The sequence below is a fragment of the Ascaphus truei genome, chromosome 2 (assembly GCF_040206685.1).
Source record: "Ascaphus truei isolate aAscTru1 chromosome 2, aAscTru1.hap1, whole genome shotgun sequence".
Taxonomy (NCBI): Eukaryota; Metazoa; Chordata; class Amphibia; order Anura; family Ascaphidae; genus Ascaphus; species Ascaphus truei.
The window spans coordinates 445,022,297-445,038,853 of record NC_134484.1 but is presented as its reverse complement, the minus strand read 5'-3'; the positions used below and the strand labels follow the sequence as shown (position 1 = coordinate 445,038,853).

At 44.1% G+C, this 16,557-nt stretch overlaps 1 protein-coding gene across 1 annotated transcript in view; it reads left to right on the top strand.

Moving 5' to 3' along the window:
• The window catches only part of LOC142488282 (uncharacterized), a 67,774-nt gene extending 51,854 nt beyond the window's left edge, over nt 1-15,920 (top strand). The window contains exons 3-4 of the mRNA XM_075588654.1: nt 15,276-15,560; nt 15,826-15,920. Of these exons, the coding sequence (XP_075444769.1) occupies nt 15,276-15,560; nt 15,826-15,920 (380 nt within the window). The remainder of the gene's footprint in view (nt 1-15,275; nt 15,561-15,825) is intronic.
• Nucleotides 15,921-16,557: the final 637 nt, after the last annotated feature.

The window sequence follows — 16,557 nt, the reverse complement described above, 5'->3', positions numbered from 1 at the left end:
AGACCAAAGTATGTGCAAAGTCAAAATTAGCAATTAAAACAGGTCTTTATTGGTAACAGTTAAAACATGAAAACGAGCATAAACAAGAATAAACGATGAGAATAAACACAAAATAAATAAACAATGAACACACTCACACTAAATGGCAACTCTTGTTGCCCAGCATCAGCCGCGTGGTTTGATCCAGCAAGATCTCTTCCTCCGTTGGTGTCCTCGAGGAACCTGACGAAGCTTATTGCGAAACGCGTTGTTCCCTGCCGGAGCTCATTGAGAGAGGGACTCAGCCAACCGCAGGACATCCGGTGTAGATCCTCCCTTCCGGTTCCACTGCCGGACGCGTCAGTGAGAACACCAACGGTAATGGGCCAAGTAATGGGCCTCTCCAGAAATGCAGTAATGCATCTGGGGAAGAAATTGTACTACTATGAGATGTAAATCAAGACCACCTTGTCCATAACTACAAAGTTCCTGGTGCCCACCTTTTCTGCACCACCACCCAAATGCACTGACCCAGCACCCTGGTAAGGTCATACCATGAGATGCCAAATATATTGAGCATCCAATGTAAACTCCCAATGGAGCCGGCAGGGAGGGTTACACATTTATAAGTTCAAAATATGTATTTTTAAAAATACTGTTAATTTAATATAAGTGAACGGGTCCTCCACTAAATTGCTTGCATTTACAGTATTAAACAGAACTTGGTAAAACAAACAACAACAACATTATTTTCACACACTTTCTGTATAAAGAGACTTTAAAAAATATATATTATACACTATGCATATTATACTAATACATGTGTCTAGATAGATTAACGTTTGCTTTGGTTTCTGGAGTCAAGTACAATAGCAGGTAACTGTGGAAGAAAACGGACAATTTGTAAAATAAAATTGGCATATCAGAACGATATTTTGTAGATTCACTAGTTTGTCCATGTTGTCTAACATGTCTAAAGTCCTAGGCCTCGGTTTAGGAAACCCTTCCACAAACTATTTTTAATTCCTTAAGCCTATTCACGTACCTCCAACAAACTAGATTTCCCTGATGAAGCCAAGATAATTTGGCGAAACGCCTAGAAGTGGAGAGTTACAGATTTTACTGGAGGGTGATTCCATATCCTACTGATGTCACGGGAGTGCAAGTTCCGCGCGAGAGTGAAGACTTACTGTGTGCGCTGGCACGCGATAGCGCGATGATGAGCTATATGATCCAAATCTGCAGCTCGAATGACTCCGGAACCCATGCAGGACCATGACTAGAATGTGAGAACTGGAATGAAATACCCTGGACACCATACCGTGCCCAAAAGAATGTATAAATTGATAGTGAGACCATTAGATGTTTTACATTATATTTTATACTTTTGGAACATATTGCATCCCATTTTTTTGTCCCTCATATATTACATGTGAGTTTGTCTGTCTATCTGTCTTTAATATGTAAATTAGTGAAGAGCGCACTTTTTATATTAATTCATTTTCGATGGAGAACTACACCTTCATACATCCCATGAATTTACAACCCTTTTGGTTGAAAGCAGAAGTTACATCTCTGGACACATCAAATAGGGACAAAATAATTATTCAGCACCCCATATTCTATATCAATTTCAAAATGTAAACGTCCACAGTGTTGATTTCATTTTTGATAGAAAAAAAAAACATAATTGGTTTACACAAGTGTATAGGAACCATTGTAGTACTATGTAAAACCATTAAACTCATTTTTGAGCAACATGTCTGAGATACTATAGCCAACAAAGATGTACTCCAATAGAAGTCAATAGCCAACACCCACATAATTGTGGGTTTTAAGCAAAGGTACACATATCATCCACACAAAATACTTTACCAAGCATCACAGAAGGATGATTTAATTATGTACAGCAAATAGCGGTGACAACAGTTTGGACCAGCCTGGTCCTTCATCAAGATTTTATTTAAATTCTATGATATGGAAACTTTTAGAGTTCTGCTCTAGGATTTAAACTGGAATATTGCTGTAAAAGTCTATCTTTAGGTCTTGCCATGCTAAGTAGAGCTGTGCAAAACGTTTGGACAATTTTGTAAAGCTGGTGAATTCTGGACTCGTGAAATACTCTAATGCCCCAAAACGCTTTTTCTTTTTCATATTCCTCTATTCCTCTCTCTTTTCTCCTTTATTCTAACATTCATTTGTTGACTAGATTTCCACATTCATTTACAAAATTATGGTATATTGTGACAGGGGGATAAGGCAAAAAGATCAACCGAAGGTTCAAAATATAACAGTTAGCAGTACATGTTTTGTGACATAGTTTACAGAATATAAGTAGCACAGAGCATGTAGTTCATAGAGTATCCTTTCAACTGGTTGTTTGACAAAAACAATACAGTATCTCAGAGCTGTTGCATATGTAGCCAGGGCCGCCAACGGAATTTTTGGGGCCCGGGCCAAAATGGAAGAATGGAGCCTCTATAAATGTTACTACATAATCACATTCGGTCTACTTTGCCCCATCATGTCTCTTTGTTTCCCCCTACCTCTCATGTCTTTGTCTCTCTTTTTTCCCATATTGCCTTTCTCACACCCTTTATGTCATTTTCCTCTTCTACTGTTTGTCTCTGTTGTCCACTCCTCATGTATTGCTCTTGTTTCCCCCTCATGGCTGTCTCTCGTCTCTCCCCCCCAGCATGTCCCCCTCTCCTCTCTCCCCTTCAACATATCTTTCATTATTTTCCTTCTTCCAATGTGTTTTTCTACTTTCCTTCCCCTAATGTGTTTCTCAATTTCATTTCACCCTTATCTATTTCTTTCCTCCAATACCTCTATCTTCTCCCCTTGACTCTAATTTTCCTCTTCATGTAATTCTGTTTAACCTTCAAGTTTCTCTTTCTCTCCTCTTCTCCCCATAGCATGTCTCTCTCTCTACTCTCCTCATGTCCAGCAACTTTCGTTCTCACGTCCCCACCCCAGTATGTCTTTATTTCTCCTCCCCTCCAGCATGTCTCTCCTCTCCCCAGCCTGTTTTTATCTCTCCCCTCCCCCTGTCTGACTTTCTCCCCTCCCCTCAAACTTATCTTTCTCTTTCTCTCTCCCAGCCTGTCTCTCTCCTCCCTTCTCCAGGCAAACTCTCTCTCCTCCCACAGTCTTTTTCTCTCCCCTCAGCCTGTCTTTATCTCTCTCCCCCACCACCCATTCTGACTCTCTCCCTTCCCCCCAGCCTCTCTCTCATTCTCTTCCCCTCCTCCTCCAGGCTCTCTCTTCACCCCCAGCCTATATTTACTCTCCCCTTCCCCCAGTCTGTCTTTCTCTCCCTCACCCCTATCCCCCAGCATGTATTTTTATCTCCACCACCCCCCATGTGTCTCTCACCCCCAGCATCTCTCTATATCCTCTTCCCCAGCCTGTGTTTCTCTCCACTCTTCTAGCCTGTCTTTCTCTCTCCTCTCCCCCATCTGTCTTTCTCCCATCCCCTCAAGTTTGTCTTTCTCTCTCTCCCCCCGCCTGTATTTATCTCCTTCCCCAGCATGTCTTTTCCTTTACCCTCCCCTATCCTGTCTTTATCTCTCTTCCCCACCACCCAGCCTGACGCTCTACCCTCCCCCACCCCGTCTCACTCTCCCACCCTCTCCTCCAGGCTCTCTTTCCTCCCTCAGACTGTATTTATCTCCTTCCCCAGTCTGTCTTTTTCTCTCCCCTCCCCCTAGCCTGTCGTTATCTCTCTCCCCCCCACCGAGCCTATATTTGTCTCCCTCAACCCTATCCCCAAGCATATCTTTCTCTCCACCATCCCCATGTCTTTCTCTCCCCCAAACCCCCAGCATGTCTCTCTCCCCCACACCCACCATGTCTTTCTCTCCCCTACTCTTTTTTTCTCCCCCTGACCCCCAGCAAGTATTGCTCTCCCAAATCTCCATGTCTTTCTCTTTTGCCCCCTCACCCTCCAACATATCCTTCACTCCCCCACATGCCTCTCTTCTTACACTGTTCTTCTCATTCTCTCTGTTCTCCCCTCATGTATTTATCTTATTTCCCCCCCGTGCCTTTTCACACACATTCCATTCTCTTTAATGAATCACCCATATTTACCCCCCCGCCCACTCTTTTCCTTACCCCCTCCTTCTTTTCTTCTTTTCCCCTTTCATTGTCATTCTCCCTGAATCTTCTTCTCCCAGCATCTTTTTCTCTTTTTACTTTCCCCTTTTCTCACTCTTTCCGCCTCATGTCTTTCTCTCTCTTCTCCTCCCTTATGTCGTTCTCTCTATTCTCCTCCCTCATGTCTTTTGTTTTCCCTCTTACATCTTTCTCTCTTGTACTTTATCTTCTCTTTGTGTTTTTCTCTTTTCCTTTCTTTATTGATTCTTCACGTCCATGTCTAGTTTTATCCCCATGATTTAACCCTTCCCTCTCACCTTTCTCAGCCTGTCTCTCATGCTGCAGCTTCAGCCACCCCCCTCACCAAGGCCCTACCTCTTTCCTCTCGCCTGTCTCAGCCTGTCTCTCATGCTGCAGCTTCAGCCTCCCCCCCTCACCAAGGCCCTACCTCTTTCCTCTCTCCTGTCTCAGCCTGTCTCTCATGCTGCAACTTCAGCCTCACCCCCTCACCAAGGCCCTACCTCTTTCCTCTCACCTGTCTCAGCCTGTCTCTCATGCTGCAGCTTCAGCCTCCCCCCCTCACCAAGGCCCTACCTCTTTCCTCTCTCCTGTCTCAGCCTGTCTCTCATGCTGCAGCTTCATTCCCGCCCTGCTGTCCTTGTGGCCCCAACCACTGACCTACCGTAAGCCCTACCCACCTACAGAGGCTCTGTAGAGGAAGAGATTTCCCCTTTGCCTGCTTCCTGCACCTCGGGGGCTCCTGCAAAGAATTGATGTCTTCAGAAACCTAAACCCACTTGGGGCCGTCCCCCATTGTCAGCGGCCCTGACTGTAGCCAGACTTAATTTTCAACGGAGCCCCAGGAAAAAAAGTATGTATTCTGCTTATCTGCTGGAGACGCGACCATGACTGCCCACATCTGTTACAAGTAGAAGTGCTAGTGCTGCATTTCACAGCCTTGGAGAGACAGCCACAGAGTTTCTAAACATGGGCGATATTTTTGGGGTCGGATTTTGGATACGCAGCGGATCGGGCGGTTCCACTGGTCCGCATATTTCACAGGATCAATCTCAAATAATGCGATTTGCGTTTCGTTGATTTTTTTAATTAATATTGCCAGTACACTCCGCAGATTCGGTAATCCGTTGACGGATTTGCGGGATCCAATCCGCAAACTCAGCGATCTGATTTTTAGGCGTCCGCCAACGTGTTGCTGAATCCGTGGATATCATTCTACAAATTCATCCACGGATTGTATCCAATGGCAGTTTTTGATCAATCCACGTGGATTAAAACCACCAAAATCCGTTTGCGGATTTTAAACGGTGAAAACGGATTTGGGGGACGGGGGGTGGGGGAGGGAAATGCTAGAAAATCTGGGAAACAAAGTTCAAAACCCTGCTCCAAATCAGGAAAGCCCTATAGTATTTAGGAAATGCCTCTTCAAAACAAGTTTTTCTATAATTAAGCAGATATTAATCCTCACACATTTTCTATAAGTCCCGCTGATGTATAAGTGTATTTGATTTGTAGCATTTCTCAGTTTAATAGACTTCAATGTAGTCTCACTGTTAAAATAAAAAAATCGGTACGTTTCCATTAAGAAGTCATTTTTTGGTACAGAATCCCCAAACTGTCTTGGATCCTTGGAGTTTGACATATCTGACGGAGTAATTTCAATTTAAATGCGCAAAACAAATGGATTTTCTGGAACATGTATTTTATTATTCCCATGAGGGTTTACTGTGATTTATGGTGTGCATTTCATGAAACTCTTTCTCATAGAAATGAAGCATTGTCATATTTAAAAATGTGTGTGCCAGCTGGATTACCATAGATGCTGTCTGCAGACCGTGCTGCCCTCCTGCCTCTCATTTCTTCCTTTTCTGCAAAACTCTCCTTATTAAAACCATGTACGGTAGGCAGAGATACCCTGGCCACATTGACCAAAACGTACATTTAGGAAGAAACAGAAAGAAGAACTGAGGCAGAAAATGGATACTGAAAGGATGAACACATACTGGTGGAGTGACATGGAGGCCGTTTAGGAAGGACTATGGAGTGAGACATGTAAACCATCATATTAGCACAAGTTCACCTACTGTATGACTTTCTGAACAATTGCTATACCTAGAGAAGAATGAATGTTTGTGTACTCGTCTTAACCATTGAAACAAAGTATCTATCTTGAATAACTATTTTTTGCTATGTAACACTAAATGTGAATAAACTCAAAGGATATAAACCGATTTATAAACAGATTTTGTAATGGTGGGTGCTTCACATTTAAAAAAAGAAAGTGCATACATTATTAGGCTGCGGTCCCAGTCAGCACTGTGGCACACGTGCCGGGGCAGGGGTTGAGGTAGGGGGGGGGGGGGGGCGGTGCGTGCACAGCGCTAACCGCGATCTGCAGTCTTCCAGGGAGAGAGGGAGATTGGGACAGGAAGGGGCGTGGTGGGGGTTTTGCGAGGCATGGCCATAACCTCACACAGCTGGTTCGCCCTCATTGGGTGAACCGCCGGCGGGGGCGTGGCCATGCCTCTGTCGCGAGTTCTAAACTCAATTTCACGGAGTTTAAAAAACCTGGCAGTACCGCGCGGCTGCACCTTAAGCGGGAAGGTGCGTATTGGGCCCAGCCCCATTGAGGGGCGGTGCTTATACGCACAGCACACGCCTCACAGTCACTGGGACGGCAGCCCTAGGGCACACAGTCAGCGTTTAACTCTCAAAGGAGGTTTGACATTCCTCTTATAGCTGGATGAGTGACAGAATGTATTATACTTTATCCCATCAAGAAAGGGTATAGATTATGTTTTTATGTCATTTACATTTTTAATAAATCAAATTATGTTAACTTCTATTTAGCAGAATAAATAAACATGAGGAATAATCAGTCACTTAGATTGTAAGCTCTCCGGGACAAGGAATCCTTTTCCGATTGTGTGCTTTTATGATGCACTTATAACATTATATTTCCCCGTATCTTCTATATACATTTGCGATATTTTCACCACAGCAATTCTGCATAAACCAGCACAATTAATATTAATAAGCACATTGTGAAATAAAGTCTTTAGCCAAAACACTCATATATTATAGTCGAGATGTAATATGAAAGCAAATAAAGAAGCTTAAGTTGAACGCATCACTGGGGCATATCAGATGCCACAACATATTTTATGTGCTGGAAACTAGGATAACTAATTTTATTAAATGTAATAGTTGATCTGTTAGTTATTTTAAGAAAAGAGGTACAAGTAACAGACATTACAAGACTAGATATACTGTAAAGGTGTTAGTGAAAATGATGTGTACAAACCACTTTGACGGTAATGTTTTGTATCAGGTCAAAAAAAAAATAAAGAAGTTGATTTGATAATTAATGTCTTGACTGACCCTTGAAGAATGGGTCTTTATATCATGTGGTACTAGTAACGTCTTCGTGAGGAATTGAAGCCAACAGAACTTTTGTAGCAAAGTTATTGATGTTAATATGTGAAATTAATTAATTAATTGATTGAATCTATTAAGAAGTGAGTATAGTCTAGTTCTGACCATCAAGAGACTATGGCAGTTCTGACCATTAAGAGAATTGTTGTTGTGAGACAGTATTGAAAGCAAAAAAAAAAACCCTCACAATAATCATATACAGATGTACAGTATACAGTCATTTCCACTACAGTATAACAACTTTCCTTCTGAATCCAAAGACATGCTATGCTGCTATCTCTCTCCTATTTTATTATGGCCGTCATTCTAATATTACTGCCAGCTTCCCACGAGTGTATTCTGTTAAAGCTTAAGGTTCTACCATAATATGAATAACATTATAAGTTGGAATCAGTTGCGAGATGGCAGACATATTTAAGGTGTAATTTTTACAAGCCTTGACAGTCCTTCATTACCCTCAAGATTTTACATATTTCATAATGGTTTTATATGGCAGAAGTTCCTGACTGTAAATCACTGCTTAGTCACTGTGAACAGGGAAGAAGTATACCCACTGGCAGGGCCGAAAAAATAAGACTAAAATAATTTTATATACTTTTATACTTTCTCCGTACATTTTTCTTTCAAGTTAAGTGCAGTTGTATAAACTTTGAACATTAAGGGGGCCATGCTATAAGCGTTCATAAAAAAAATCACTGGGCCATTTAAATAGCCATTTTTTTAAGCGTTACTATCACGTTTTTCAGAAAGCATCGATTACCTGTAATAGCAAAATTCCCAAAACGGGAGAGTAGCCGGCGACGTGATGATCGCCTCTCTCAAAAGGGCTCACCCGGCGGTTTCTTTCAGCTGCAGAGAGAGATGCGCAGAGATAAGCCGCCCCCCCCCCCCCTGCAAATCTCGCCCGAAATGTATGTTTTTTAATATAAAATTTAATATTAGTGTAGATGTGCAGAGGGTCTCCGGAGCAGAACCACGTTGATTTCAGGTCCGGGGACCCCCTGATGCCTGTGATACAGGCCCCGTTATTGAGTGCCGTATCTCCTATGCACTTTATTCCCATGGTCACGTGACGCAGGACATTTATATGCATAGCAGTTACCGGCACCCCATAACAGAGCCTGTATCTCGGGAAGCAGGGGTCCCCTTGCCCTCGGGCACCCCCTACTTCCCGAGATACAGGCCCCAGTATGGGGTTCCCAAATCCCTCTGCTTTGTTTAGATCCCATGTGGATTTTAACATGGCGAGGATACCGGCAACCCATAACGGGGCCTGAAATTCGGGAAGTAGGGGGTCCCCGAGACTGAAATCAACTTTGTTTACCTCATAAGAACACACAAGCACACTATAAATAAAAATAAAATGTATGCAACTTCATTACCTTAGCAGCACTGAAGGGGTTAAGGCACAATACCAGATTTATTGAGGCAGTGGGGGTGAGTAAAGGGGATACTTGGCCCTTCACACACCCCCTCTGCACCCAATAAACATTACAATATGTACTACCCACCAATACACAACCCAACCACACCCTGTGCCCCCACATACATTTTATTTAAAAAATTCTGCACAGGATTGAAACCAGAGGCCAGCGGGGGTCCTCGGGTGGTCCCTGCGGGTTATCCGGGGGTCCTCTGGTTGTACCCATGGGTGTCTGGGGGCCTCCAGGTGGTCCCCACGGGTGTCCAGGGACCCCACGGGGGTCCTCAGGTTGGCCCCGCATGTGTCTGGGGATCCTCGGGTGGTTCCCGTGGGTGTCCAGGGGATCCCTGCGGGTGTCTGCGAGCTCCACGGGGGACCTCAGATGGTCCCCGTGGGTATCCATGGGTCCTCGGTTGGTCCTTGCGGGTGTCCGGGGGTCCTTGGGCTGTCCACGCTGGTGTCCAGGGGTGTCCGCTGGCCTACGGTATCAATCCTGTGCATAAAAAAAACACAATGCAATACATTCAAATAAATACACCCCTCCCCCCCACATACCGTACAGTAATGGGCAAAATTACTGTTATCCAGATATCGATAATAGTGCATTTGCCCTTTTAAAATAAAACATGTCAGCAGCATAAATTAAATTAAACTGGCACTTACCCCTGCCAGGATGAAGGCTGTCCTCATCTTCATCACCGCTCTTTTCCTCCGTGAGCATCAACATCAAAAGCACAATAAAAAAAATACAATCTAATGGCCCCTACCCCCTTAATCACCATAGCGGTTAGTTACCACTATAGTAATTAAGGGGTTTACCCAACCTCCCTCGCTGCCCACCGACCCTTCCCGGGAACACCACCCCCACTACCCATTGAGTGACACAGTGTTAAAGTATAGCAATAAATGGGAAAGCTAAAAAAAAAAAAAGCAGGCCCAAAATAAAAAAACACAGTATTACATAGAAAATAAAAATCCATTACAAATGCCAAAAAAACAATTGATTGGCATGGTGGCACACCCATGCCCTGTGGGCATGAGCTGCCACCCTGCCAGGCAATATAGAACCTGCCAATAACCAAAAGAAGCCTCAAATTAAAAACACATTTAATTTTAATCTTAAAAATGCCAAAAACACAATTGATTGGCACAGTTGCACACCCATGCCCTTTGGGTATATTGCCATGGCAGGCAATATACAACCTGCCAATTACCAAAACAAGACTCAAATTAAAAACACATTCAATTTTAATCTTAAAAATGCCCCAAAAAAACAATTGTTTGGCATGGTGGCACACCTATGCTCTGTGGGCATGAGCTGCCACTATGCCAGGCAATATGCAGCCTGCAAAAAAAATAATACAGTACATTACATGCATCAAATAAAAACCACATTGCATTGCCATCCATAAGACAAAAAAGCCAATAAACCAAATGATTGGCACAGTACCACATGGCCTGTCACGCTGTCAATCAATTAAAGAAAGAAAAGGTAATGTAAAATAACGCTAATGGGAATTGAGACAATAAACCCTACTATGAGGGTGAGCCCTAATAGTAAAAAGGCAGCCTGGTGAAAAACTGATGGTACAATCAGCTGTCAATCAATTGGCAACCTGCAAAAAAATACATGCATCAAATAAAAGACATTACTATACTATACATTGCCATTAAAAAAAAACTATAAACCAATAGACTGCCACAGTACCACACCATTGGAATACAAAAAGTTACAGTATGCCAATCAAATGCCAACCTAAAAAAAATACAACATTAAATAAAATACAAACCCTCTTTTTCTTACTTTTTGATGTCTTCACGCACCAAATCTGACTCCAGCAGCATCAGCAGCATCAGCAGCATCAGCAGCATCAGCAGCAACTCCTGGTCCACGACGCAATGATCCTCAACAGCCGCGGCCCACAGGTAAAATCTTTAATTCTTGTCTTCTTTCTTGTCTTTTTTCTTTTCTTCATCCGTTATTTGCAATCCATTCTGGGGCCTTCTTTATCTTCATCTGTACTTTTAATACGTTTTCGGGTCTTCTTTATCTTCATCTGTCAATCCAATGGAGAGGAGATGTTGCTTGTTGAGCTCCGTGCCTTCAAATTAGTCTGCACAGGCTTTTCTACATCCCGTGACGTCACATTTGAGTGAGAAATGGTTCCCACACCATCTGATTGGCTGGGATATCCATGTGACTTTTTGTTGTTGTTGGATTTGACGTCATCAAAAGGGAGTGAAGCCAGCCAATCAGAAAGGCTCAGTTTCCTCTCCCTTTAAAATGACGTCACAAAACCCAGAATGCCTGGCATCACATGGTTTACTAGAGCCAATAGGATTTAGGGACATGCTATAGGTTCTAGTAAACCATGTGACAACTTCCAGTTTTTTAAAGGATGTGACATCATCCCTGGATGATGTCACATCCTCTTATAAAAAATGGCTGGCATTGCATGGTTTACTAGAACCAATAGGATGACCCCAAATCCTATTGGTTCTAGTAAACCATGTGATGCAGGCATTCTGGGTTTTGTGACATCATCTTAAAGGGAAAGAAAACTGAGCCTTTCTGATTGACTAGGGTTAGGGGCCATTAGATTGTATTTTTTATTGTGCTGTTGCTGTTGCTGTTGCTGTTGCTGTTGCTGCCGCTGCCGCTGCCCACAGAGGATAAAGACAGTGATGAGGACAGCCTTCATCCTGGCAGGGGTAAGTGCCAGTTTAATTTAGCTTATGCTGCTGATTTATGTTTATTTTAAATGGGCAAATGCACTATTATCCATATCTGGATAATAGTAATTTTGCACATTACTGTACGGAATGTTTTTTGGGGGGGGGGTTGTATTTATCCGAATCTATTGCATTTTTTTTAATGCACAAGATTGATAACCCCCGGACACCCTCGGGGACGATCTGGAGGCCCCCAGACACCCACGAGAACCACCTGAGGACACGCAGACATTCGTGGAGACTACCCGAGGACCCCTGTGGGGCCCCCAGACACCCGGGGAGACAACCTGGATGCCCCCAGACACCCACGGGGATCACCGTGGGCCCCCCAGACACATGCGGGGACCACCTGAAGGCTCCTGGACATCCGTGGGAACCACCTGAGGCCCCCCAGACACCCACAGGGACAACCCGAGGACACCCGTGGGGCCCCGGACATTCGCATGGACCATTTGGAGGCCCCCGGACACCCGCGCGTACTACCCGAGGACCGCTAGACACCCACGGGGACCCCCCGAGGACCCCTGGACACCAGTGTGGACCACCTGGAGGCCCCCGGAAACCCGCAGGAACCACCTGAGGAAGCCTAGACATCCGCAGGGACTACCTGGGGGCCCCCGAACACCCGCAGGAACCACCCGAGGATCCCCAGACACCCACAGGGACCACTCGAGGATCCCCAGACACCCATGGGGACCACCTGAGGATCCCCATAGGGCCCCCAGACACACGCAGGGACCACATGGTGGCCCCTGTACACCCGCGGGGACCAACTGCGGACCCCCACTGGCCTCTGTTATCAATCCTTTGCAGAAAAAAAATTAAATGTTGTTATGTGGGGGCACAGCAGGTGGGTGGGTTGTGTTTTTTGGTGGGTAGTACATATTGTAATGTTTATTGTAAAGAGCCAAGTACCCCCTTCACGCACCCCTTCTGCCCCCAATAAACCTGCTATTGTGCCTTAACCCCTTCATTGCCTTTGCGGCTAGCCACTAAGGTAATGAAGCTGCTTATATTTTATTTTTATTCATAGTGTGCATGAGCAGGGGGTCTCCTGAGCTGAACAAAGTTAATTTCAGACCCCCTACTTCCCGAGTTACAGGAACAGCCAAACGAGGAAGCGGTGCACTGAGGTAAGTAGAGAACCACACGCAGCTCTAACAAAAAACTACTAATTTATTGAAAAAAAGGGAACAAACATCATGAAGCTAGGAACCTCTTACGCGTTTCATCCTGCAAGGGACTTTGTCAAAGACTCTTTTTTTCAATAAATTAGTCGTTTTTTGTTAGAACTGCGTGTGGTTCTCTACTTACCTCAGTGCACCGCTTCTTCGTTTGGCTGTTCCGGTACCTTTGCTGGTTGCACGTGGATTCCAGGCATTCACTCAACGGTGCTTTACCTTTATCTTTTTGGCTACACCGGATCAAGCAGCGTGACAGCAGGTATTTTCATTGGCAGAGGGGACGGTGGGTGACTTAGCGTCAGCCTGGCTGTTCTCTGGATGGTCGGCGACTCGTAGCGTCACCTCACCTTACCCCTCCCCCCAGCCTGCTCCACTGGGTCCGCTTAATATGCTTATTTAGAGTGATAGTTATATGCTGCAGACGTGTGCCCTTATGTTCTAAGAATAAGACATTCAACGCTTTGGCCCTTGAGCACTGGCAGTAGAATTCTTCTGTGTTCCCTCTGTTCCCGAGTTACAGGCCCTGATATGGGGTGCCGGTTTCCCCGCCATGTTAAAATCCACGTGGGATCTAAACAAAGCAGATAGATACCAGCCCTCAATATCGGGCCTGTATCTCGGGAAGCAGGGGGTACCCGAGGCTGAAATAAACTTTGTTTAGCTCAGGAGATCCCCTGCTCACGCACACTATGAATAAAAATAAAATGTAAGCAGCTTTATTACCTTAGCAGCTATCCACTAAGGTAATGATTTTTTCTTTGGGTGGGGGGTGTTTGATACTACAATACTGTAGTGTGCAGGAGCAGGGGGAGTCTGAGCTAAACAAAGTTGATCTCAGCCTCGTTGACCCGATTCTTCCCGAGATATAGGCCCTGTTATGGGGTGCCGGTATCCCTCTGCTCTGTTTAGATCCCACGGTCACGTGACCCACAGGATTTTAACATGGGGATACTGGAACCCCATAATGGGGCCTGTATCTCATGAAGTAGGGGGTCCCCGGACCTGAAATCAATGCGGTTCAGCTCCGGGGACCCCCTGCTACATAACTGTAATGTTAACATTAAATAAAACCCTGCGATCGCCTGTTAGAGGCGCGCAGGTAGAGTGACTGATTCAGCCTCTCTCTAATGCGTGTCTCTTATAGACAAGTAGATCCCGGTAGGATTAACACAGCATAGGGATACAAGCACTCCATCCCAGGGCCTGTAACTCGGGAAGTAGGGGGTCCCCGTACATGAAATCAATGCGGTTCAGCTCCGGAGACCCCAGCTACAATACTATAGTATTAAAATTAAATAACCCCCCCCGCAATCTAATACTGCGCGTCTCTTACAGACATGTAGACCCTGGGTTGGATTAACACAGCAGGAACCCCTGCTGTGTTAATCCGATGGGCCATTAATCTGTTGTGGCAAATCTAGCAAGGATCTTGGGGAGGTCTCGGGAAAAAAAAACGAGAAATGGTCGGATAACGGCCACTGCATCGGTATGTATTTCTCAAAGCTACTAGAATATTCCCCATTGTCTCTCAGACCAACCCATGTCATCAAGGAACGTCCATCAACTAGTGAAATATGCATTGGTTGATATTTTTTATGTTCATTAGAGTCCTTAACTCAAAATGTCATCAACAACCAAAAGCATCCCCCTATGTCTTCTTTAGAATCCTTGGATGCTGCTGTGATTGAAGCTAAGTCTCACAGATGACAAACTCTCAGTGCTCTTCCCAACTAAACTACTGTATTGGTCACAAACAATTAACTGTCAAACAGTCATTTGAAAGAGCAGTAGTATACGATTCCAGACACATTGTTGCACAGCAGATCACTAGAGCCATGGTGCTACTGTATGCTAGCACTGGGAGTGCATCCAACATCTGCTAGTGATACCAAATTCCATCTTGACATCATTTCACTAGAAAGGCCATTTCATCTGTACATGGAGATGCAGGGTAAAGTTATCAAAGCCATGAAAAATGTAATTTTGCCATGTGCAATCCATTTAACTGCAAATATGTGGACAAATGGTACTGGCCAAACATGACTACATGACAGTGACTGCCCATTGGGTCTCAGTTCTTTATCATATGCACTTCCACCAACAGCACCAACAGCACCAACAGCATCTCCATCATTAATATTACCACTGATTAGATTAATGTCTACCAGTATTAACTGAAGAATGTGATAGAAAAAATGCTGAGCCCTCTTGGACTCTCCCCAGGCTTCAGTATTTCATATAATGAAGCAAACATTGTATGTGCCCTATGACGTGAAGCATGTGTACATATTCCTTATTTTGCCCATACTATAACCTTGATTGTACATAATAGTCTTAAACATGATAGGTCTGTACCGGAGGTTATATCTGTCTCATGTAAAATAACTGATATTTGGCAACAGCATGCAAGAAACTGCAACAGTTGCAACAAAAGTATAATCTACTATACCCTCAACTGAAGCAAGAGATTGTACTGTATGTGCTTCAGCAACTTCAGGAACAGCAAGAATCCATCACCAGCTACACAGCATCCCATGAGATAGGTAGAGAATGGAATTGTCTTACTCAAGCACACTGGAAAATCATTGCACTTTTGTGCAAACTACTAAAACCATTTGAATTAGCAAGGCAATTGCCAGTCTGTTCACACCACTCATTGAACTTCTGGAAAACAGCTGAAGAAGCTGGTAAACAATAGAAAAAAAAATTCTAGTTCTAGATACAACATTGGCTTGTTCATAACCTAATTTTTGGGTTTAATGAGGACCTGAAGGGATTCCTCCATATTGAAATCTGAGCAGTATTTTTGGAAACCATTCTTGATACTCAGTGAAAACCACACTTCCATCTTTCCTTTTAACAGACACAAATGTACTGTAAACATCTGCAGAAAGAGCCTTGTTACCAAGGAAAACAATCAAGTGTCAAATCATGTACCTCATTGTCCTTCAGCTTCTCCTGCTGCCTTTCCTGCTGTTAGTGATAGTACTTTAAAAAGCAATATTGGAGCCAATTATCAACAAGCAAGGAAAAAAACTGAAATATAACATATCTAACAGATACAGAAGAGGCAGAGCTGACAATCAATAGGCAGACTAGGTACTTGCATAGGGCCTGTGGAAAATGTAGAGTCTTGGCAGATGTGTGTAACTGTACAGTACATGCCTAATCTAGCTCTGCTCTCATCTCTAGTCATCAGACCTGTCAGTGACTTCCTCATCCTCTGCCTCTCTTCCGTTAAGCACTGCAATAGAGAGAGAGAGAGAGAGAGAGAGAGAGAGAGAAGAAAAAAAAAATTAAGCAGGGATAGGTTTCACCTTACTTAGTTAAGTTATGGTGGGTGTGGCAGGACGGCCTGTAGCCGAGGTCAGGGAACAGTCCACACGTGTAGTTTCAGGATAACGAAAACGTTCAGTGGCTTTATTTCTCCACAGCATAACATAACATGTGGGTACACTGTCCCTTTAAACACCAAAACAAATCCTTCTCCACCTTGGGAGAACTGACTAACACTCCAGGCCTATCTGCCACAGGTGGTGTCAGAAGTCAGGAAAACAAATGAACAATTCTTACTTTGGTTGGAAGAGTTAGTTTGGTGAATCCGTCTGGCTAGCAGCTCACATAGCAGAGTTCTCTGGTCAAAGGCAGCCAGCTACTGCCAGTAACAACATCCTTTTATACCTT